Here is a 25,368-nt window from a genome sequence, read left to right on the forward strand (position 1 = left end):
ATAGTAACAAATTATAATTCATTGCGGTATGTAATAATCTATCTGCACCAAAGTGGCTACTGAATAGTAAATACACGGAGGAATATTTCTACATGTTTAGTAAGTTGTGTATGGCTCGGTGGTCTATGCTCGTGTCTATGGCATTCAAGGTACCGAGATCGAGCCTCACTTTGGGAAACGAAACGAAATGAGATTTTTTTTTATTATTCGTATTGTTTGTTCAATTTTATTTCTTAGTGTATAGATTATACACATGATTTATAATGAAATCTAGATAAAAAGAAACTTATGTCTTTATTATTATGTAACAAATGTGGTTTATGACATTATACGCAGAGGGATCTTTGATCAGATTGTGATACCGGCTATTGTATTTGCGTTAGCAAGGTCCTATCATATATTATAAATAATTAAAGATTCTGAGAAAAACAATGAATCAACATATCTTTTAAAAATCAATTATCTTTATTTAAATCAATGCATATAACCTATAATTCGTCATAGTGACGAATTAAATCTAGTTATATTTATTTTTTTAATATATTTAAATATAGTTATGATACATACTGTAGTATTGACAATGTAGCTATGAACACTTCTCCTTTTTTCTATAACACTTTCACACACTAACCATCAAGTTGCTTACCAGTTATTATTAACACTTGTACATTTATTGTTTCTTAATTAATTTTCAGTATATTACCAGGTGGTTTAGAATTTGTGCCTGTAGATATTGAAGTATTATTATATTTTCCCGGATTCTGCAAGCCTTGTGCTTGCGAGTAAAACAAAGGAAATGTGCATAAAATGTATATCCAAGTATTTATTCATAAGCCCTCACAATGATCATCAATTACATAATACGAGTCACCGTTCATTCGGTATAATAATAAATCATATAAGCAAATACACTAAATATAAAAACATCAAAATATGGCCATGGCACAATAATTATTGCTAAGTAAACAAAAGTATACTTGCGATCAGGCAGTAGGACAATAATAAATAGATGCATAACAGCTCCGCTCATCTATCTTCTCACAAGCCATGGCTTGACCCATCAGCAACCACAACCTGGAACCTCAGTCAATGCTGATGATGATACTCATTCAGTACCCGTTCAAAAAGCTCTTAAAATAATAACCCAAAATTCTAAATAGTGTGCACATATACAATTAAGTCAACACACAATCATACTCAAATGATTAAGGTAATTAATGGCTAAATACAGTTTCCAATTACATTATGTACTCACTGTCACAACAGCGATACATACAGGAATAGAGTGTACTCTCAACAGCAGAACACGAATTCGCCAACAATTTTACCGACACCAGCAACACAGCATGCTCGGCTGCCTACTCGAAATACACTAAACCAAAACCCTTCCTCTAGCCATACAATATGACTTGCCATGCACAGTGCTGCCTACTGTACTCTGCACTAAACCAAAACCCTTCCTCTAGCCATACAATATGACTTGCCATGCACAGTGCTGCCTACTGTATTCTGCACTAAACCAAAACCCTTCCTCTAGCCATACAATATGACTTGCCATGCACAGTGCTGCCTACTGTATTCTGCACTAAACCAAAACCCTTCCTCTAGCCATACAATATGATTTGCCATGCACAGTGCTGCCTACTGTACTCTGCACTAAACCAAAACCCTTCCTCTAGCCATACAATATGACTTGCCATGCACAGTGCTGCCCACTGTACTCTGCACTAAACCAAAACCCTTCCTCTAGCCATACAATATGACTTGCCATGCACAGTGCTGCCTACTGTATTCTGCACTAAACCAAAACCCTTCCTCTAGCCATACAATATGATTTGCCATGCACAGTGCTGCCTACTGTATTCTGCACTAAACCAAAACCCTTCCTCTAGCCATACAATATGATTTGCCATGCACAGTGCTGCCTACTGTACTCTGCACTAAACCAAAACCCTTCCTCTAGCCATACAATATGACTTGCCATGCACAGTGCTGCCTACTGTACTCTGCACTAAACCAAAACCCTTCCTCTAGCCATACAATATGACTTGCCATGCACAGTGCTGCCTACTGTATTCTGCACTAAACCAAAACCCTTCCTCTAGCCATACAATATGATTTGCCATGCACAGTGCTGCCTACTGTACTCTGCACTAAACCAAAACCCTTCCTCTAGCCATACAATATGACTTGCCATGCACAGTGCTGCCTACTGTACTCTGCACTAAACCAAAACCCTTCCTCTAGCCATACAATATGACTTGCCATGCACAGTGCTGCCTACTGTACTCTGCACTAAACCAAAACCCTTCCTCTAGCCATACAATATGACTTGCCATGCACAGTGCTGCCTACTGTACTCTGCACTAAACCAAAACCCTTCCTCTAGCCATACAATATGACTTGCCATGCACAGTGCTGCCTACTGTATTCTGCACTAAACCAAAACCCTTCCTCTAGCCATACAATATGACTTGCCATGCACAGTGCTGCCTACTGTACTCTGCACTAAACCAAAACCCTTCCTCTAGCCATACAATATGACTTGCCATGCACAGTGCTGCCTACTGTATTCTACACTAAACCAAAACCCTTCCTCTAGCCATACAATATGACTTGCCATGCACAGCTGCCTACTGTATTCTGCACTAAACCAAAACCCTTCCTCTAGCCATACAATATGACTTGCCATGCACAGCTGCCTACTGTACTCTGCACTAAACCAAAACCCTTCCTCTAGCCATACAATATGACTTGCCATGCACAGCTGCCTACTGTACTCTGCACTAAACCAAAACCCTTCCTCTAGCCATACAATATGACTTGCCATGCACAGTGCTGCCTACTGTATTCTACACTAAACCAAAACCCTTCCTCTAGCCATACAATATGACTTGCCATGCACAGCTGCCTACTGTATTCTGCACTAAACCAAAACCCTTCCTCTAGCCATACAATATGACTTGCCATGCACAGCTGCCTACTGTACTCTGCACTAAACCAAAACCCTTCCTCTAGCCATACAATACGACTTGCCATGCACAGCCGGATTATACTATATAACGTAAATCTTCTAATAGTAACCCACACTCTAATAGTAACCCCCCCTTCTACTAGTAACCCACCTTATAAGTCAATCTATAACAATAACCCACTATTGAAAAAATGATTGGTCGTTTATGATGCAGTCGTATTTCAATGCCTAATTCAAGATTAGTACTAGTAACCCACTACTCTAATAGTAACCCCTCTTCTAATAGTAACCCACCCTAAAAAACAATCAAAGAATAATAACACAGGGTTACAATTAGAAGATTTACGGTAGTAGAGTAAACAAGTGTGACATGCCAATAATTACTGGTTTTACGGCACTTCTATCTTTAGTGGCTCCGAATTATTGTACAATTGCAGGTTTTCATAACAGCGATTGTGCCCCGTTTTCCCTGATTATTACGAAATCGAAATTGCAATGCATTCCAACGGCAGTATGAGTTAGCATGCATGAGACCTATGTTTACTGACAAATTCCAATTGGGAGTGAAATTACCTTACAGAAATGAGAAATTCCATCCAATAGACCTTTTGTAACTTGAAAAATGTTGTATGTTTTTTTTCTTCTTAATAGACCAACACTGTGAAGATTGGGAAATAGCCTTAATCATCATTGGAGCTATTCTTGGTTGTAACATCGTCTGTATTGTAACCTGGGTAACAATAAGTAAGTATAGAATCTTGTTTTTATAGCATTGAGAGTTTAAAAAAAAAGATAAAATAATTTTTGTATCACCGTACTGACGCGGCTATAAGCCCATACTCTGGTATAAGCCCAACCCCCAATTTTTGACCAAATTTCATGCAAAATGTGGCACTTTGGTATAAGCCCACCCATTAATTAAAAAATCTACAGTAGGTGCCGTAAAGGTGCCTTATGTTGGGAGTTGATAAATTAGCATCATTTTCAAAATTAAAAATACAAATAATTTCATCAACATAATGATTGTAGAATAGAGCTGTCGTAACATACAGTCAACATTTGCCGCCACTCTATCAATTTGATCGTCCATTTGTAAATATATATATTTGTGAATACTGTAACAACATGTAAATATGTAATATAAGTAATTCATCAATAATACAATTTAATATTACTTTAAAGCATCGTATACTTTATTTACAAAACATGTTACTATAATACCCCTTTTACACTATAACCGTAACAGCGGTTTAACCCCGCAGTTGTTAGTACACCGGGCCGTTCAACGCCGGTGTTGTGGGTTTTATTGACTTGTGTAAATGGGAAATTGCAACCACCCCGGTTCTTGCTCTCCCAGGGGTGAAACAAATGTTTTCCAGTGTACCTTCTTTGGAGTAGTCGAATCTACACCGGAGACATGAAGTGTAAACCGTTTTTGTGGTTCAACACCGAGCTGTTAAAGGTCATTGATGTGAAAATGTAACATGTTGTCACAGAAATACAATATATTATTATGCAAACAAAATAGGTTTTTTGATTAAAATACCTTTTTTTTTGCTTAAAATAATAATTGTACGATATTGTGCAGTTCGTTATTTTCTTTTAAAGGCACAAAAACATTTGTGATTTTTCTTTTCTGCTGAAAATATTGAAATTGTTCATGTGCATTCTACCTTACCAGAAAGCCTAAAATAATGTAATATTGGTGTATTAACTCTACCCTGGCTGATTCTATGTAGGCCTAATTATTGAAAAAGGAAAAAAAATATATAATACTGACGTCTCAATGGATGAAAATGATATCTTTTTTAGGAACTGAAAAAGTACCATACAATAATAAATTTTCCTTCATTGATACATTGTTATGCTAATTAACAAATACATTTTTTCTTTTAAATACCTACCGTACCTGCTCTAGTTTTACGCCAACCTAACAATTTAAGGCTTATTTAATGTATGTAAAGTCTACAAGGCGGAAATGCAGTCATTTTAAAAAGAAAAGTAATTGTTAATGTTTAAAATAATAAATGATCTTAATAGCCACAAAGAAAATTTAACACTGGACTACATTCAAAATTAAATAAATTGTGTGTAAATTCGGATTATTATGTTTTGATATGGGATTTGTTGATATGTTCCAGTTTTTAAACGTTTAAACCGTAAAATAGTCAATTAAGTTCCACTTGCTTGCAGTACTGATTTGATTGACAGCACGAGGGTAATCGAGTAAATGAGCGCAACTCGAGTTCATCAGTTTTTTTGGCTAGTGTAAATGGAAATTGCCTCCGAGTTCAACTCATGTTCCTCTCCCAGTCGATAGTGTAAAAAGGGTATAAGTTAGTTTATTCATATCTTGGGTTCATGGTCACCACCAGATAGACTGTCTTCATCAGTATCTATGAATGGATGACTAGTTTAGAGTAGGATCGCTAGTAGACCAAATCCTGTGAATCAGGAACTATTTTACACAAAAATTCTTGTGTTCCAATCAGGGAAAATAAGTTCCGAAACACAGTTACAGTTACAGATTGTGAAGTATCATATTATTTGTACACATTATAATTAGTTACTATAATCTTGTGGTCATCACAGATGTCAGAGATTCCATCTAATAGACCTTTTGGTAGCTTCAACAATTTTGTGTTTTTTTTTTTAACAGACAAGGACTGGAAATGTTGGGAAATCTGGTTAATCTTCATTTTAGGTGTTATTGCTTTCATCATCTTGACTATAGTCTGGTTTTGTCAAAGTAAGTGAATCTTAAAACTTTGAAGAAAACAAATGTTTAAAGAAGGCAGAGTAGGACTACCACAATCTAAGCTTATTTACAACTTGTAAATTAAAGTTAAAAAGTGTCCATCAGGTGTCAATTATTTTTTATTTTTGTGGTACCGCAACACCTGGACTTCTTTTCAAAATAGTATGGGTTTCTTTTCGAGATCGACTATTTGAATATCAAAGGAAAAAGGTGATTTAATGCCAAAAACTCCAAGAATCATACATTCATTTTATAGTTTATAATGGTATTTTTATCACAAATATGTCAAATTGTCCGGTAATGTCTAAAAAAATCCTATTGTAGTAGCAATTCACAAAATTTACAGCATTCATTTTGAAAAGAAGCCCCTCTTTAGTTTGCAAAAGTAATCTCGAAAATAAACCCATCTCGAAAATAAGCCCATCTTGAAAATAGCCTACTCATGAGTACTAAAAATAGAAGAAGCCCATGGGCTTCTTTTTTAGATTTTACAGTAGGTTAAAAAAACATCTATGGTATATTATTACCTTCACTTCACAGATAAGGAGATTGGAGAAAGGAGATGGAGAATTGTGTTAGTTATCACTTGTTTAGTCTGGAATGCTGTGATCATTGGTATTGCAATCTGGTCTATAACAAGTAAGTGAATCATGAAATGCTTGTAAAGTACTGCTAGAGTAACACATTTCATTAGTCAATCCAAATTATTGGATATAGTCAAGACTGATACTGTAGGATTAAACACCATCAGTGGTGTACGCAGGATTTAATTTAGGCTGGTGCGATTTAATGTAAATGGGACTCATTCTGTAGTCTATTGAGTATTGAACTCAATTATTTCACCATTGTTGTGGCTGATTCAACCAGCTATCATTTTGACTCGGACACTACTAGTCCTACGGTAGTTTGTTCATCTACCTTGCCATATTGCTACTGATATTCCGCTATTTCTACTGTCGTTCATCAATTCAATGGCTAGTTCCAGTTCTCTAGATCAACACGGAAGAATGCTAAAGGCGACAGTGCACCTGGTGACGAAAATGCTACTGCTGTAGTCAGCTCGGATCAACCTAAAAAAAATCAACACAATGGTGACTCAACGCATGATTTATATTAGCAGGTGTGAAAAAACTGATCGACTCGGAACTACGAAGATGCTTAGCAGAGGATTCTAATTTTGTTTTAACAATAGCCGAAGCGGTATCCGACGCAATTTAAGAAAAATTGATCGGTAAGATTACAGACCTTATTAGAGATTCTGTTCAATTTGATATTGCCAACGCTAACGATAAAATAGGCCATCTAGAGGAAAGATTAATAGTCTTGAAGAAAAACTAGATGATGCCGAACAGTATTCTCGGCGTAACTGCTTAATTCTTTATGGGGTACCTGAAACCAATAATGAAAATACTGATAATGAAGCGTGTAGTGTATTTAAAGACAACCTCAATGTATCAGTTGACTCTGCCGACATAGACAGGTCTCATAGACTGGGGCCTAAAAGAGAACCGGACCCCAAGAAGAAGAAAAATAATAGGCCTATTATAATTAAATTCTCCAATTACAATAAGCGAAACGAGGTTTTTAAGGCCAAAAAAGGTTTTAAAAACTCGCCATACTTTGTACATGAGAATTTAACCATGAAACGCTCGCAGCTGTTGCGTGAGGTGAAAACCAAATATGCAGACGCTATCAAGTCCACCTGGACATTAGATGGAAAAATACACATACTTACGCACACTATGAAAAGAATCGTCGGCGAAACGAGGTTTTTAAGGCCAAAAAAGGTTTTAAAAACTCGCCATACTTTGTACATGAGAATTTAACCATGAAATGCTCGCAGCTGTTGCGTGAGGTGAAAACCAAATATGCAGACGCTATCAAGTCCACCTGGACATTAGATGGAAAAATACACTATGAAAAGAATCGTCGTCTGTACGCGCTCGGATCTATCTCGGCATGCTCAAGACCTGATGAAGTGAAGCGGCTACTTTGTTCCATTTCAGGCCCAGCTAGAAAACTAATTTACTGAAAACCGGAATCTGAGTTTTTTTTTTCGCCTAATTTATTCTTGATTTGATCTGAGACAAACTTGATTCATCAGATACTGTACTTTTTTAATTTTGGATATTTATAGAAGACTTGATTATGTTTCATTTATGTTTTAAATGCCCTTATGTTCTAAGCATTTCGTTTATATGTCCTGTTCTATGTTTTTTGTATGTATGTCTAGTCACTAGTAGTTTGGTTTATACAAATAAGCACAAATATATAATTTATACATTTACATATATTGAATCCACATGAATTGTTTTATCTGCTGTATGAACGTTAATTCTGATTTTAAAAAATGTATTAATTGCAATAATATGGTAAAATTGTATAATATCATTTGAGGCTAATTATTTAGCATTCTTTAATGAACTTTATTACTGATGATGATACATTTGAGGCTCCCATTTATATCCTCGACAATTATATCACCCCTACTAAGTTCTCTGAAAAATTTACAGGTATTATGTCACACTCTTTGTCTGTTCTAAATTTTAACATCAGATCACTAAAAAAGAATTTTGTGGAATTTGAACAAGTTCTTAATACTTTGGGAAATTTTAAAATTATAGGTCTTACTGAAATTTGGAACATTCAAAATCCATCTCTTTAATTTGAACTCGTATTCATTTGAATACAAATGCAGAGAACAGGGTAGGAGTGGTGGAGTAGGTATTTATGTTCACTCTTCTCTCAATTATAGTCTGCTTGATTATACAATAGCTAACTCAGAATCATTGTGGTTGGAATTGTTTGATGATGCGAACAAATTTATTGTTGGTGTTATATACAGGCAAAATAATACAGACCTAACTGAGTTTTATAACAGTGTTTTAGATATACTAAATAATAATAAAATTGAAAAAAATAATTGTATTATATTGGGCGACTTTAATTTTGATGTTTTAAATTCTTCTGTTAATGTAGACTCATTTATTGATAAACTTAATTGTTTAAATATACACAACCTAATTGAAACTCCGTCCAGGGTCACTAAAGATACTTGTACTTTAATTGACCAATGTTTTTAATACAAATATATATAGTGGTTCAATTGTCTGCGATATTTCTGATCACTTCCCTGTTTTTTCAATATTTGAAAATATTGTTTCAAGTGAAAAAATTGATTCTATTTATATGATTTTAGTAACTTTAATACAAATGCATTTATTTATGACATATCTAATATATCATGGGATGAAGTTTATATGTCTAAAGATGTCTTTGTCTAAAGATGTCAGCCAGTCTGACTGGCTGCGCTCATGTACGGGCTGCACATTCGCTACTCTAGACTAATATGTAATAGAATTTCATGAGACGACGAAATAAAGTAGATAGTTTGTACTGATGATGATAGTTGTTACCAAGATATTGTAGCGCTATTTAATTTGTATCAGGAAGGTGGATTTAACTTGCTTTTGAAACTCTTAATTGAGTAACGGTAAGCCTAACTAACTATGCTCAGGTATTCTAGTTACGCACTCATGCAGTTATGCCGGCCAGCTACGGTTACACCTGTGCCTAGTAAACTGTATAGAACAATGAAGGCTTTTGGTATATGCCGAACAGTCCCTACGGTTCGCGGGACCAAAGCTGGTTGCAAAATGAAAAGAAGGATATCCGTGAGAATAACTAAAAGAACTAAAGCACATTTTAACGAACACTATCCGGCGTATATAAATGAACGTAACCGTGTCATTGTGAAATGTCAAGTTAATAAGAACATTCCAATTAAACAGCTTAACGTATGTTGTTTCAACGCACGTTCAGTCAAGAATAAAACTCTATCTATCAATGATTTTATATCAACTAATGATCTCGACATTTTATCTATAACTGAAACTTGGCTGGGAACGTCTATTGATAAAGCCTCTATAGGAGAATTAGTTCCACCAGGTTACGATTTTAAGCATATACCACGTCCCTGTCGACATGGCGGTGGAGTAGCTTTATTGACCAAAACATCAATAAAAACCAAAATTGTACGTTCCAGCAAAGATAGAGGATTTACTCAATTTGAATACATGGACTGTGATGTTGATATAGATGGTGTGATATTGCGCGTTGCCACTGTTTATCGTCCGCCACCATCTACTGTAAACGGCCTAAAGATCAGTGATTTTTTCGATGAATGGTCTACGTTTCTCTCCTCGTATGTAACAATTCCAAAAGACATTCTAATTCTAGGAGATCTTAATTTTCATTTAGATGTTGCGGAAGATCGTAACTCTCAGCGTTTTGTTGATATTCTTGAGTCGCATGGTCTAAAACAACTTGTGAAGGACCCGACACACAACCATGGTCACACATTGGATGTAGTTATTGTTAGAGATACAAGCTGTATGGTATCTAATATCTTAGTAACAGATCCAGGCCTTTCTGATGAAAGTGGGAAAATGACTTGTGATCACCTTGCAGTTCATTTTAGAACAGCTATAGCGAAACCTAGTCCGATCTATAAGAAGGTTACCTTCCGCAAGTTACGAGCCATTGATGTTGATGCGTTTCGGAAAGATATCCAGTCATTCGTCTCTTCGACATCGTTATTAAATCCTGTCGATGAACTGTTGTCCACACATGATATTTCATTGCGATCATTAATTGATAAACATGCACCTTTACGTACTAAGGTTATTGTGCAGAGACCTAATTGTCCTTGGTACACTGATCAGCTCCACGAAGCCAAGCATCTTCGACGGAAATTAGAGCGCAAATGGCGCAAGACCAAACTCGCAGTCGATCATCAACGCTATCGTGGTCAGTGCTCAATCGTAAATCGACTACTACATAAATCTAGAATCGATTACTATTCTGAAAAGATAGCTGCCTGTGATCGAAATCAAAAATGTTTATTTAGGTTGTCAAGACATCTATTCGGTGAAACTGATGACCCGACTCTACCGAAACGCACATGCGCCAAAGAACTCTCCGAGGACTTTATTTCCTTCTTTAATTCTAAAATTGCAGATATTCGTCATGATATATCGGCGAATGTTGACAAAGTTAATGCTCAAGAGAGAGATCATGGAGAGACCACGTTTGATGCAACACCATTAGTGGAATATATGACGGTTTCTCTAGACGAAGTGCGAACAATCATCCTAAAATCAAAGAGTAAGTCATGTGAATTAGATCCTCTACCGACATGGCTCCTGAAGGAGTGCCTTGAGGAACTTCTGCCTTTGATAACAGCTATCGTCAATGCATCACTACAGACGGGTTACGTTCCACGCGATTTTAAACATGCGCTTCTTAGACCTCTCATAAAGAAACCTAACCTAGATCCGGAGACTCTCAAGAACTATAGACCTGTATCTAACTTACCATTCATGTCCAAAATTCTTGAAAAAGTTGTTGACGCAAGCCTAGAAGAACACATTGTAATTAATGGCATTCATGAGTGCAATCAGTCGGCATACAGGAAATTTCACTCAACGGAGACTGCCCTTCTGAAGGTCCAAAGTGACATTATCGCGTCTCTAGACAAGGGTTACGCTTCTGCGCTTATACTACTTGACCTTTCGGCCTCCTTTGATACGATCGACCATCAGACACTACTTCAACGGCTTTATCATCATTTTGGAGTACGTGGAAATGCCCTAGCATGGATTGCATCTTATCTGAAGGATCGTTATCAATCAGTGTTCATTAATAATGCGCGTTCGAATCCACTTCCCCTTAAATATGGAGTACCACAAGGATCGGTCCTTGGACCGAAGTTTTATTCGATGTACACGAAGCCCATTGGAGACATCGTTCGGCGACATGGACTCGGCTACCAGTTGTATGCGGATGATACGCAAATGTACGTTTCTTTTCGCCCAAATGACAAGTCAGAAATACAATCTGCTCTAATTTCGATGGAAAAATGTGTTTCAGATGGCAAGGTATGGATGACCCAAAACATACTGAAATTAAATGAAGGAAAAACGGAAGTGATACTCTTTTCGTCTCGGTACAATAAGACCAGTATAAATTTGGACGTGAATGTCGGAAACATAGTTCTAAAACCAACGTCGACTGTGAGAGACCTCGGAGTAATTTTCGACAAACATCTTACTATGGATTCACATGTACAATCGATCTCCAGGCAGTGTTATATGCACTTACGTAACATCTCTCATATCCGACGTCATCTAACATATGATGCCACGAAATCATTGATACAGTCGCTGGTGATCTCTCGTATGGACTACTGTAACGCCTTACTTAATGGTCTGCCGACTACAACTATTGATAAATTACAAAAAGTCCAGAATACGGCAGCGCGAATAATTACGAAAACCTGTAAATATGAGCACATTACACCTATTTTGAAGGAGCTCCATTGGCTACCGGTGCAGGCACGCATAAAGTATAAGTTACTTGTACATACCTTCAAGGCATTGCATGATCAGGAGCCCACTTACATCAATGATATGCTGAAGGTTTATCAACCAAATAGGCCATTACGATCACAGGATTCTTTTACTTTATGTGTTCCTAGAGTCAAAACTAAATCGTATGGTGAAAGGTGTTTCATGAAGGCCGCGCCGACTCTATGGAATGCTCTTCCATACCAGCTCCGCAGTGCTTCCTCCTTGAACATTTTTAAGGGGGAACTTAAAACACACTTATTTGTCTCATACTACAACAATGATTGATTTCAATTTGAATATAGTATATTGATGCCTATTTTTGTAATCTTGTATTTTTCTACTGCAATTTGTTTGGTCAATTATTGTGCAATAATATTTTTAATTTGTAATCAATTTAATTAAATTAAAATAAAAAAATAAATAAATTAAATAATAATTAATATGTAAATAAATTGTATTTTTGTAATCGTAGTTTAAGAAATTCCGACCTATTTTGTATATCGTTCATTTTATTTTCTATTTTATGCGATTTTAATTAATGTACAGTAAGAATATTTATAACTTAGTTTTATGAAATTTTATTTCGTATAATTTGAGGTTACTTTTGTAATTATTGTTTATGATGTTTGTCTTTATGATGTGAAGCGCCTTTGAGTTTTCATGAAAAGGGCGCTATAGAAATCTGGTAAATAAATAAATAAATAAATGTTGATGATTTTTACAACAAATTTTATACCTCATTTAGTAACCTTTGTAACTTGCATGCCCCTTTTGTCCAACGTTCGGTAAAAAACATTGAAGAAAAAAAGCCATGGATCACTAAATCAATTAAAAAATGTATTAGGAAAAAGCACAAGTTGTTTTCAAAAGTTATTAAGTCAAATCATGATCCAATTTTATTTTCAGAGTATAAAAAATACAGAAATACATTAACAAAAACAATTAGATTGGCTAAAAGCACTTTTTATCACAATTTATTTTCCGAAAATAGTAATAACTCTTTTAAAACATGGCAAACAATCAATACATTATTAGGACATAGGCGTAACACTAATAACTTACCCATAAATATATCTGTATCGACGCATAATTATACCAATAAATTGTCAATTGTTAATGAATTTAATAAATATTTTACCAACATTGGCCAAAATTTAGCGAAGAATTTTGATAGCACATCTTCTAATTATTCTTCGTTTTTAGGTCAACCTCGTTTAAACTCATTTTTCTTGAACCAACAACTCATTATGAAGTTTTTAAATAATTTCATCTTTAGATTCGAAAAAGGCTACTGGTTCAGACAATATTCCATCAAAATTAATTTCTTTGGCTGCTCCTTTTATAACCATTCCCTTAACATATATTTTTAATCTTTCATTTAACACTTGTAAATTTCCATCAGCATTTAAAATTGCTAGAGTTATTCCATTATTCAAAAAAGGTGCAAAAGACAATCTTGGAAATTATAGGCCCATCTCCATTCTTCCAGTAGTAAGCAAGGTTCTTGAAAAACTATATAATAAACGTTTAGTAAATTACTTTGAAATATTTAATTTGTTTTACAATCATCAATATGGCTTTAGAGAAAAATATAGCACTAAGTTGTCATTGATTAATTTAGTTAATAATCTTCAATGTGATATTGATAAGGGAATGTCTTTAATTGGTATATTTATTGATTTTCGTAAAGCCTTTGATACGATTGATCATAACATTTTACGTTCGAAATTATTTCATTATGGTATTAGAGGCAATGCGTTAAATTGGATTTCTGATTATCTCAACAACCGAAAATAATTTGTTTCATCAAATGGCTTTACCTCTTAAAAATTACCTATCACTTGTGGTGTGCCTCAAGGCTCGGTCCTTGGCCCTATTCTGTTCTTAATTTATATCAATGATCTTCCAAATTCTTCTAATTTTTTTGATTTTCGTTTGTTTGCAGATGACACTAATTTATTTCATTCATTTGCTCACAATCTTCTTGATCTGACTGTTATTAACACTCAATTCCAGAAAGTCATAGAATGGTGCAACGCAAACAAATTGACAATTAGTCTTGATAAAACTAATTATATGATTTTCCACTCTAAAAATAAACAAATTACACAACGGGGCTCATTGTGTCAAAGCAAATTAGTTCATTTTTACTTGGACATCCTAATCATTCGTAATAATTTATTTAGATTTGTCCTCCAATGTTATAATTTACCTTGTTTTTTTATCTTGATTTTAAAATAATTTTTAATGATACACACATAGTGTACACATCTGACTCATGTGCACTTAAAGAACCTAGTACATCTTTTGAGACGAGTTAGGGGGTTCCCCTGGTGTACTAATATACACACTGTCACTCATCAAGAGGGCCCCTTGAATTTCAGCATATGCTGTTTAGGGTCACCCTATATAAATAAGGTGTAACCCACCCTAAAAAATAATCAAAGAATAATAACTCAGGGTTACAATTAGAAGATTTATGGTAGTAGAGTAAACAAGTGTGGGAGTGAAATTTCTAGTAATCACTCCCACTCAACATCACAAAAAACTACACATATTATATATTGTTTTTCTGATCAACCCATACTGACATGGCTGTTTCCGTAACTAAGATGTATTTGCCTGTGAACCATTAAGCACCTATATTATTACCTTACCTTACAGAAATGAAAAATTCCATCCAATAGACCTTTTGTAACTTTCTTAATAGACCAGTGTGAAGATTTGGAAGCCTTAATCATCAGTGGAGCTATTCTTGGTTGTACCATCGTCTGTATTGTAACCTGGGAAACAATAAGTAAGTAAAGAATCTTGTTTTTATAGCATTGAGAGTTTTAAAAAAAGATAAAATAATTATTGTATAAGCCCATACTCGGGTATAAGCCCAACCCCCGTTTTTGTGGTTCAACACCGAGCTGGTAAAGGTCATTGATGTGAAAATGTAACATGTTGTCACAGAAATACAATATATTAAAAGTTTTTTTGATTAAAATACCTTTTATAATCATAATAATTGTACAATATATTGTGCTGTTCGTTATTTTCTTTTAAAGGCACAAAAACATTTGTGATTTTTCTTTTCTGCTGAAAATATTGAAATTGTTCGTGTGCATTCTACCTTACCAGAAAGCCTAAAATACTGTAATATTGGTGTATTAACTCTACCCTGGCCGATTCTATGTAGGCCTAATTATTGAAAAAGGAAAAAAAATATATAGTACTGACGTCTAAATGGATGAAAATGATATCTTTTTTAGGAACTGAAAAAGTACCATACAATAATTAATTTTCCTTCATTGATACATTGTTATGCTAATTAACAAATACATTTTTTATTTTAAATACCTACCGTACCTACCCTACTTTTACGCCAACCTAACAATTTAAGGCTTATTTAATGTATGTAAAGTCTACAAGGCTGAAATGCAGTCATTTTAAAAAGAAAAATAATTGTTAATGTTTAAAATAATAAATGATAATCTTAAAAGCCACAAAGAAAATTTAACACTGGACTACATTCAAAATTAAATAAATTGTGTGTAAATTCGGATTATGTTTTGATATGGGATTTGTCGATATGTTCCAGTTTTTAAACGTTTAAACCGTAAAATAGTCAATTAAGTTCCACTTGCTTGCAGTACTGATTTGATTGACAGCACTGGGGTAATCGATATAGTGTAAATGGGCGCAACTCGAGTTCATCAGTTTTTTTGGCTAGTGTAAATGGAAATTGCCTCCGAGTTCAACTCATGTTCCTCTCCCAGTCGATAGTGTAAAAAGGGTATAAGTTAGTTTATTCATATCTTGGGTTCATGGTCACCACCAGATAGACTGTCTTCATCAGTATCTATGAATGGATGACTAGTTTAGAGTAGGATCGCTAGTAGACCAAATCCTGTGAATCAGGAACTATTTTACACAAAAATGCTTGTGTTCCAATCAGGGAAAATAAGTTCGGAAACACAGTTACAGTTACAGATTGTGAAGTATCATATTATTTGTACACATTATAATTAGTCACTACAATCTTGTGGTCATCAGAGATTCCATCTAATAGACCTTTTGGTAGCTTGAAAAATGTTGTGTTTTTTTTTTTAACAGACGACACATGGAAAATGTCAGAAATCTTCTTAATCTTCATTGGAAATGTTTTGGCTTTTGTCATCTTGACTATAGTCTGGTTTTGTCAAAGTAAGTAAATCTTAAAACTTTGAAGAAAACAAATTTTTAAATAAGGCAGAGTAGGACTACCACAATCTAAGCTTTATTTACAACTTAAATTAAAGTTAAAAAGTGTCGAGAATCAAGATCGACTATTTGAATATCAAAGGAAAAAGGTGGTTTAATGCAAAAAAACTCCAAGAATCATACATTCATTTTATAGTTTATAATGGTATTTTTATCACAAATATGTCAAATTGTCAGGTAGTGTCTAAAAAAATCCTATTGTAGTAGCAATTCACAAAATTTACAGCATTCATTTTGAAAAGAAGCCCCTCTTTAGTTTGCAAAAGTAATCTCGAAAATAAGCCCATCTTGAAAATAGCCTACTCATGAGTACTAAATATAGAAGAAGCCCATGGGCTTCTTTTTGAGATTTTACAGTAGGTTAAAAAAAAATCTACGGTATATTATTACCTTCACTTCACAGATAAAAACAAATGTAATTGTTGGAGAATTGTGTTAGTGATCGCTAGTTTAGTCTGGGATGCTGTGATCATTTTTATTGCAGTCTGGTCTATAACAAGTAAGTGAATCATGAAATGCTTGTAAAGTACTGCTAATAGAGCAACACATTTCATTAGTCAATCCAAATTATTGGATATAGTCAAGACTGATACTGTAGGATTAAACACTATCAGTGGTGTACGCAAGATTTAATTTAGGCTGGTGCGATTTAATGTAAATGGACTCATTCTGTAGTCTATTGAGTATTGTGAGCGAAGTAACAAAATCAGCTGGTGGTGTGGTGGGGGGGGGGGGGGGGGTGGTTGTGTCAAAGCAAATTAGTTCATTTTTACTTGGACATCCTAATCATTCGTAATAATTTAGTTAGATTTGTTCTCCAATGTTATAATTTACCTTGTTTTTTTATCTTGATTTTAAAATAATTTTTAATGATACACACACAGTGTACACATCTGGCTCATGTGCACTTTAAAGAACCTAGTACATCTTTCGAGATGAGTAGGGGTTACCCCGGTGTACTAATATACACACAGCCACTGTCACTCATCAAGAGGGCCCCTTGATTGTCAGCATACACTGTTTAGGGTTACCCTCTATAAATAAGGTGTAATGAAAAAAAAACATTTACTCTACATTTAACTTTTTTTTTTCTTAACAGATTTTGAAGAATGCTTGCTAGGTTTGCTAATAATCGATGTGTGTGTTATTGCTTATGTTTTGATCATCTTCATCTTCCCTAGTAAGTGAATCATTGTTTGTTTGTTTGATTTTTTTTCCCACACAAGAAATAATGAACAACAGATTGAGTAAATGCAATTATCAGAATAAATAAGTAAACAAATACTAGCTTACCTGCCATACATATACATATCTTAGTTGATATAGTCTGTATTTACAATTAAGTAAGTTTATGAAGATGCTCTTTATGAAGCTTTAGCATAACTTTCAGTGAATCCTTAGGATTGTAACAATTTTTTAAGTGAGTTTTTAATTTCAACCATTCTAGGTTAGTGTACATCGTAAATAAACAAACTGAGAAAAGAAAATGGACATTTGCTGATAAATAAATATTTTTTATTCAGAATCAGAACTATTTGGGTTATTTCTTAGGTCTACCTAACCTCAGAAAACTGTAGAATTAGTATTTCGGACGAAACATGATTATCTTTTTTTGGCCAATGCTTTTTCGCGCCGCTGCTCTAGCCAGCTATTTCCCATGAGGACATATTCATTAATAAGCTGTTTCATAGCGGTAGCTTTAGTATCTAAGGCTGACAGAAATGCTAAAATGGAAACTCGACTATAATTCATAGGTTGCAGCTGCTGGACCCAATCTAGGCTGATATTATAAAAATTTGCTGTCATTGAATTGCAAGATACAATTTGTTCACACTTGAATGTCCCTCCTTTATAGCACCTTTGGGTACTGGCCATTTATCACTTGTTGAGTACATCTAGCCTTGATGAAATGACCCCTTAGCAATAAATATAAACTAAAGTGAAATACATGGATACATTTTTTTTTAAATTTCAATTAAATATCATTCCACTTATAGTTTATATATTTTTTGATACACTAATAATACATTAAAATATCTTACTTAATGGAAACGTACCGATATAGTATATATGCATGTATGGTATTATTTTTTTTTTGTGATTTGAATTAAATAAATTCAAAGTAGGATACCTTTTTCTGTTTTTGTTTGGTTAAGTGAACTACTATCTTATCTACTCACAGTACACTACTATAGTTTAGTTTATGATTATATTTTTGTTCTGTACAGCAGGGTAGACTATATATTTACGTTACACAAAATGTTTACTACTGATTGTTAAACAAAAATAATTGATAATAAATCATCTCTGAAAGAACAATAATTAAAGATGTATTGTCCCCAAAAACATGGAAAATGAAAATTAATAAAACCAGACTTTTAAATAGGTAATTTTGCAGTTTTAATAAAGTTATTCACTTCTGGAAAAAAAAAAATTTCACTCAAAAAGAGAAAAGAAACGTTTAATTTTAACCAAAAACCATTGTCTGACAGACAATTTAAGTATTTTTTGCTTTAAATTACATTTTTTCATTTTCGATCCAGTTGTTGGTTAAAGTGAATAAATATTATTATATGTGACATTAAAATGACACATTCAAAAGCAAATGTGAAAAAACGTTTTTAAGAGGGACTACATATCTTTAAAACTGTTACGTCAACAAGCGAGCGTCGTTTTTTGTAAGAAATATTTCTTGTTTATTATAAATAATAATTCTCTTTTTTTTTAAATTAAACAATCTGAATACATTCTCAAGGTCTTAGAACATTTGTAACAATTTCTGTTTTATCATCAGAATGCTGCCCCACAGAAGACAATTTACAATTAAGTAAGTTTATGAAGATGCTCTTTATGAAGCTTTAGCATAACTTTCAGTGAATCCTTAGGATTGTAACAATTTTTTAATTTCAACCATTCTAGGTTAGTGTACATCGTAAATAAACAAACTGAGAAAAGAAAATGGACATTTGCTGATAAATAAATATTTTTTATTCAGAATCAGAACTATTTGGGTTATTTCTTAGGTCTACCTAACCTCAGAAAACTGTGGAATTAGTATTTCGGAAGAAACATGATTATTATTTTTTGGCCAATGCTTTTTTTTATTATAAATAATAATTCTCTTTTTTTTTTAAATTAAACAATCTGAATACATTCTCAATTTCTGTTTTATCCTCAGAATGCTGGAACAATAAGCATATTGGGTGAGTGTTCAAAAACAATTCTATTCCTTTATATGCTTTACAAACAATAACAGAAATTTTGACACACTCTAGATGACTATACAATATATGCAAATGGCAATATTTCTGCAGTTTTAATTTTAACTTGCTATTTTATTTAATTTGCATGCAACCTATTTAAGCCTGTTCATGTTGGGGTTGCATCGTCTGTAGCATCTATAAAATAACACTGTGTATCGCATCCAATACCCCTTTCACACCAAAAACAAAACTCCGGAGACATGCCGGAGTTGACGCCCCAGAGTTTTGGTGTGAAAGGTACCAACATCAAACTCCAGAGTTTTTAGGTCACACGATCGCTCATTGCTGTAGTTTTATTCAAAATACTTTAAATATTTGTACAAAATATATTGCGATCTAAAAAATAATAAGTAGTATCAATGAAACATTGCATGACTTCTGATACTTTTGAAAATAATTATTAAATTAAAAATATTATCAATTAAAATGATTCTAATGATCATCGCTATGTAAACAAACAAAATAGAGGGCGACATTTACAATTTTATTTTATAAACCCCGGTGTTGCTAGGTTGGTGTGAAAGGGGTATCTCCAGAGTTTCTTGATGTTTTGAATGGTCATAAACCCTGGGATGCCTCCAGAGATTACTCCAGAGTTTTGGTGTGAAAGGGGTATTATTCTGAAGTTCATTCTATGATTAATACTTACTAACACTATTTTAACAGTTTATGTTAACTTTTAAAAATGCATTGGATTTTAACTTTTAACACAAATCTATGGGTGTTTCATTTCACTCAAATAGTTATTACAAAGTGTAAAATATGTTTTTTTTTATGTAATGAAGTTAGCAAGTTAAATAAAATAAGCATTATTATGCAACATCTAGTAATCTAAATATTCAGTCGTGCACTTATTTGACTGCATTACATTTGTGAGTGATGATAGTACTACTATATTTTGTTTTTGTGAGCGGTAATATTTGTGGGTGATGTTTATTATATATATATGATTTGTGAACATCACATTTGTGTGTTCAACAATATACTCCTTTGTGGATGGTTTAGGAAGAACGTTGAAGGTGAAGATCAACATGATGGTTCCAGTCCAGTTACAGCTGAAAGTGAACATGAAGACAAGAAAATGCTCACTGCTACCGGATTTGGTAAATATAAGTCTGACTATCTCATAATTATAATTGTTGTTATTGTTGTCATTATTATAATCATTGTAAATGTAAAATTAATCTTCCTCCATTTCTGGAAAGGTGTGTGTGGTGTGTTTGAACACATGGCAGCCACAGTGTGGCAACTATCAAGATTCTCACACTATTCTTGTTCCAATTTGAACTTTCATTGATGTTGGCATCATTTATTACCACCTAAATCCACCACCATTTCTCTACTCATCATCTATAATCTATTGTCCAATGTCATAGTTTATTTGTGTTCATTCTGAGTCATATTTCTACTATTGCTTTTATACAGCTAACAAAACTGGCAAGTCAAGTTCGTAAGTATATTTATTTATGATCATTCTGTTTCAGTTTATTCCTTATTTCCACAAACGTTTGGAATTGTATGCAGTACATTGAATAATGAGAAGAAAATATTAGTAAAGATTTACATTTACTAGTATTTATTCACCAGCCTCAAATAAGCAAATTCAAAACAAGACATTAGTAGGTTAATTACAATAATGAAACTAAACTGATTCATTGTGGGGTAAGGTGTAAAAATTCCGCACAAAAAATAGTATTTTGTTATAGTTTTTGTTATGTATGATGCTGTATACTAAACATTTTGATAATATTATCTTATCTTTTGGTTCAATAAAGCTTTAAGGTTAAGCCAGCAAAGGCAGAAATTTCTACTGACAGTTGTTTGCAAATCGATTACACACTTGCAACAGGAGAGATAGTGGAACACTTTGATTGGTATAAATGTGACAAGAAAGGAGGAAACAAAAAGTTCATAGTTCGTTCTGGAGATGCTAATTCTAGATTCACGGTTGCTGACGATGGTTCTCTCAAGATACCAAAGGTGAAAGAGGATGATGATGGTCACTATTGCTGTGAAATGAAAACCAGTTTAAAAGTTCTCAGTTTCCATGTAAAATTTACAGTTACTAATGGTAAGTATCGTTGTTTCATTATTATCATTTATCTTGATAGCCACATCATTAGAAACTTAATTCATGTCATAATCTGACATATCATTTGATACCAAACACCATTACAACCATTTTCTTATTGTCATAAAACTGTTTCATTGAATAATCAATATAAGAACTCCCCAATGTCTATCAGAGGGAAACTATTTATTTTCAGTAATACTTTTTATTTATTTAACCATAAAAACAAAATGTATTTTAAAAGGCAGAATCAATGTTTTACATGATCTCGTCATCTGATCATCTCTTATAAAGAATGTAGTCATGAGAACCAAGATCTTGTCATGTCATTATCTAAGAATGTAGACATGACAAGGATCTTGTAATCTTATTCATTTGAAAAAGTTTTGATTACATTCTGTAATTATTTTAAACAGCCAGCAAGATTGGAAAGTCAAGTTCGTGAGTATATATTTAGTTTATATTTTAGTCTGTCCTTTTTCCACAATGCATCAGTCGAGTAGCCATCCAATAAGATTTGGCTAAATGCAAAGAATATATCCTGAGGTTTAACAATATACAACAAAAGCATATGAGATGCTAAATAGTTTGAAATAATGTAAGGATTATAGTATATGGAATAATCAGCAGTGAAAATATGGAATATTCACTACAACCACAGCATGTTTGCTTATGGGTCTGTGGCTCAAATCCTGCCTCTGGCTTATCATACCGCCACAGCCTCATACAAGACTTACTGTAATTGATAAAGTCATCTTTATTGCTGATGTGTGTTGAAATAAATATATAAAAAAGTATAAAATAAAATACTGTATTAGGGGGATTAGAAGATGCCACTAAAGTTGTTGTTTAAACAATAATTCTGTATAATAAATACTACAGTACAGTATGTCAATTTTCGTAGATAATGTCACTGTAGTTTTGACCAAAGTTCAAAACCGTCAATGTCACTGGATGTGTGTGTTAAATTGACCAGTCAATATAAAATGTTATATTACCTGAAAGGGCAATTTGACAATTTTCGATCCTCAAATTATCTGTAATAATGTGATGCCATTTCGATCAATCACGTTCACGTATTTACATATGCTATGTAATGTATGTCTTTATTTCATGTTCTCCAGAAAAAAGAACAAATCAAATGTTGAACCTGCCATTGAAATGGAAGAAGGAAATACACAAAGATACAAAGCAAAAAGTGGTGACCTTTACACAGAGGTCAACTTAAAAGACAAGAAAAAGAAACAAGTTGAACCTGAAAAGGACCCTAGTGAACATTACGCTAAAGTTGACATGGACAAGAAAACGAAGAAACCTGACCGCCCAGCACAAGTTGATGTAAGTACAGTAAAAGGGGTACTTTTAAACCTTTAGACTTTCAGAAACCTTAGTGTATTAAAAAAGAATACCTTTGTCATGTTATACACACAAAATCATAAAATTGAATCAAGTATAATATAATTGTTGTTCACTATTAAAATGCTATAAAGCATGATTATTAAATAAAAAATCATTATTCATTAACGCTTAACTATAGATTGTGTTTTTCTATGTTAATTCTGATCACATGTATTTTATTTCAACAGGTATAACATATTGTGATGATATTGGTAATCTACATTTACTTTAATTTAGTTTAAGCATGTCTACCATGTTGTTATTCAGCAAGACAGTTAAGAAGAGTAGACTTAAGTCCATCACATTAACAATAAACCATCCTGTTAGGATACATATTAAAGATATGAGGGATATTAGCAGAGAAAAGTGGTAGATTTATATAAAAATGATTATTGTTGTTTTACATCATTACCTTTCTTTCTCAGATAAACTGTAGTATATGGTAGTGGTATTAAAACTGTTGTTGCCCCATTGTGTGGCACTAATTAATTAAAAATAAACAACTTTTTTCCAATCCCATATTATGCTAATCTGTTGATTTATTATGTTTTTCCATTTTTTTTATTCAAATTCAAAGATACAGTAGGTTTTATAAAGAAGAAATTAAAGTATTCCTCAAGAAGACATCCACTAGAGAAATGATTTGATAAAGTGTACAATAAAATAAAGTAAAATGCAACCTAACTAACATAGTATGTTGGTTAAAGCATGATATAATGACTTTAAATGATGATGCCACATTTGATGCATGTTGCACAGTGATGTCATAACAATTCTCTTCTCTAATTCGTTGATTCAAATTTGAATTTATACTTACAGCCAATGATTTACCTGAGATTGTTTTTGATGCATGTGATTGGTTCTTGAGATTTCAACATGATCAACAAATAAGATTGATAAGATAGATAAGAACTAACCCAATCAAATTTTGATTCAAAAATTGTTTAGCATCAAATTTTAGATACCATAGTTAAATGTTGTTTAATTTGTATTTGTTCTTTTCTTTACAGCAATTTTTTGTTTTCTTACAATTGAAAAATATCTGATTTCATGATTTGATAGTTACTGCAATAAAAAAAACATATTAAATAGCATTGGTATTGGTAACAAAATGCAATTTTAAAATTTTTTTATGCAATTGCAGCACAGAAATTTAAAAAAAAAATGATTTGCATAGAAAAATAGTAAAAATTATTTTTGTTTTTAGAGTGGTTTATTTTTTATTTTTAGTAACTAAAATGTTTATAAGATTGAAGCAAGCAGCCAAGTATAGATTAAAATATAAGATACATTTTTTATTTTATGTAAGTAATCCAACCCATAAATGAATAGCATTTGATTTACCCAACACAAAAAATAAAGACTTTATGGTTCTGTTTAAGCTGTACTTAAATATTAAGTAAAAAAAAAGAAAAAATTAAAAGTTAAAGGAGAATACGCACACTTTTGAGTCCAGGGACAAAGAATTAAAGTAATTAAACTTTAGTAAACTAATTGAATAAGATTGGGTTTTACAAGATAACTTGTCTACACAAACAACTACTCTTGCTGGATGGCATTTCAATACATATTTCTTTCCCAATTTTTGCCGTAAATGTTCATTAGCTGTTGTTTGTCCTCCGCTGAAGTAACTTTGCTTTGTTGGTAGCCATTGTGTATTTTGTAGATAAAGACTTTCCCTATGTTTTTTTTATTATATAATATATAATATTTTTTAAATTATAAAATAGTTTCATGGATTAATTTTTCATTAATTGAAGTGGAATACTACAAACCGACCTAATTGTTATCTATCGATGAAAACATTTAAGTCAAAGATATAAACATTATAAAGTACTCTGCAAAAATGTTGAAAAAGGTGAAAAACATAATTTTTTTTTTAAATACAGAAAAAAAAATGTCTTAGTCTGTCAGTTACAGTGGCTTATATAAAAAAAATAAATATTTAAAAAAAATAAACTTCATAATTATTGAAGGAATGATGTTGATTTTTTTCTCCTCCTTGCTATTATTAACTATACATAGTTGTGATATGGTTTACCAAAATAATAATATTTCATTTGGTGTATAATATACACATGGCCATTTCACTGTAATATGAACATAATTAACATGATTACTGCAACAATTATTTCAAATTAGTTTTAATATTGAGTTTAAATTTGAAGATTGGAAAGCATATTAAATTTTAAGATTACTGAACATAAGGTAAATAGGTAAAAGATTCCAAAGGTAAGGTGCCTGAA

General features: G+C 33.0%; 1 protein-coding gene across 2 annotated transcripts in view; it reads left to right on the forward strand.

Moving 5' to 3' along the window:
* The window catches only part of LOC144849907 (uncharacterized), a 77,591-nt gene that overhangs the window by 50,133 nt on the left and 2,090 nt on the right, over positions 1 to 25,368 (forward strand). Inside the window, exons 14-28 of one of the 2 annotated variants that reach the window (XM_078707017.1) lie at positions 3,626 to 3,718; positions 5,634 to 5,723; positions 6,273 to 6,371; positions 14,853 to 14,939; positions 16,244 to 16,333; positions 16,794 to 16,889; positions 17,490 to 17,570; positions 19,185 to 19,217; positions 19,569 to 19,593; positions 20,659 to 20,756; positions 21,079 to 21,103; positions 21,429 to 21,724; positions 22,141 to 22,165; positions 22,849 to 23,062; positions 23,311 to 23,334. In XM_078707017.1, the coding sequence (XP_078563143.1) occupies positions 3,626 to 3,718; positions 5,634 to 5,723; positions 6,273 to 6,371; positions 14,853 to 14,939; positions 16,244 to 16,333; positions 16,794 to 16,889; positions 17,490 to 17,570; positions 19,185 to 19,217; positions 19,569 to 19,593; positions 20,659 to 20,756; positions 21,079 to 21,103; positions 21,429 to 21,724; positions 22,141 to 22,165; positions 22,849 to 23,062; positions 23,311 to 23,316 (1,358 nt within the window). In that variant the 3' untranslated portion in view covers positions 23,317 to 23,334. The remainder of the gene's footprint in view (positions 1 to 3,625; positions 3,719 to 5,633; positions 5,724 to 6,272; positions 6,372 to 14,852; positions 14,940 to 16,243; positions 16,334 to 16,793; positions 16,890 to 17,489; positions 17,571 to 19,184; positions 19,218 to 19,568; positions 19,594 to 20,658; positions 20,757 to 21,078; positions 21,104 to 21,428; positions 21,725 to 22,140; positions 22,166 to 22,848; positions 23,063 to 23,310; positions 23,335 to 25,368) is intronic. The other variant, XM_078707016.1, reaches the window with a different exon arrangement.

Source organism: Antedon bifida, chromosome 8 (assembly GCF_963402885.1).
Source record: "Antedon bifida chromosome 8, ecAntBifi1.1, whole genome shotgun sequence".
Lineage (NCBI taxonomy): Eukaryota > Metazoa > Echinodermata > Crinoidea > Comatulida > Antedonidae > Antedon > Antedon bifida.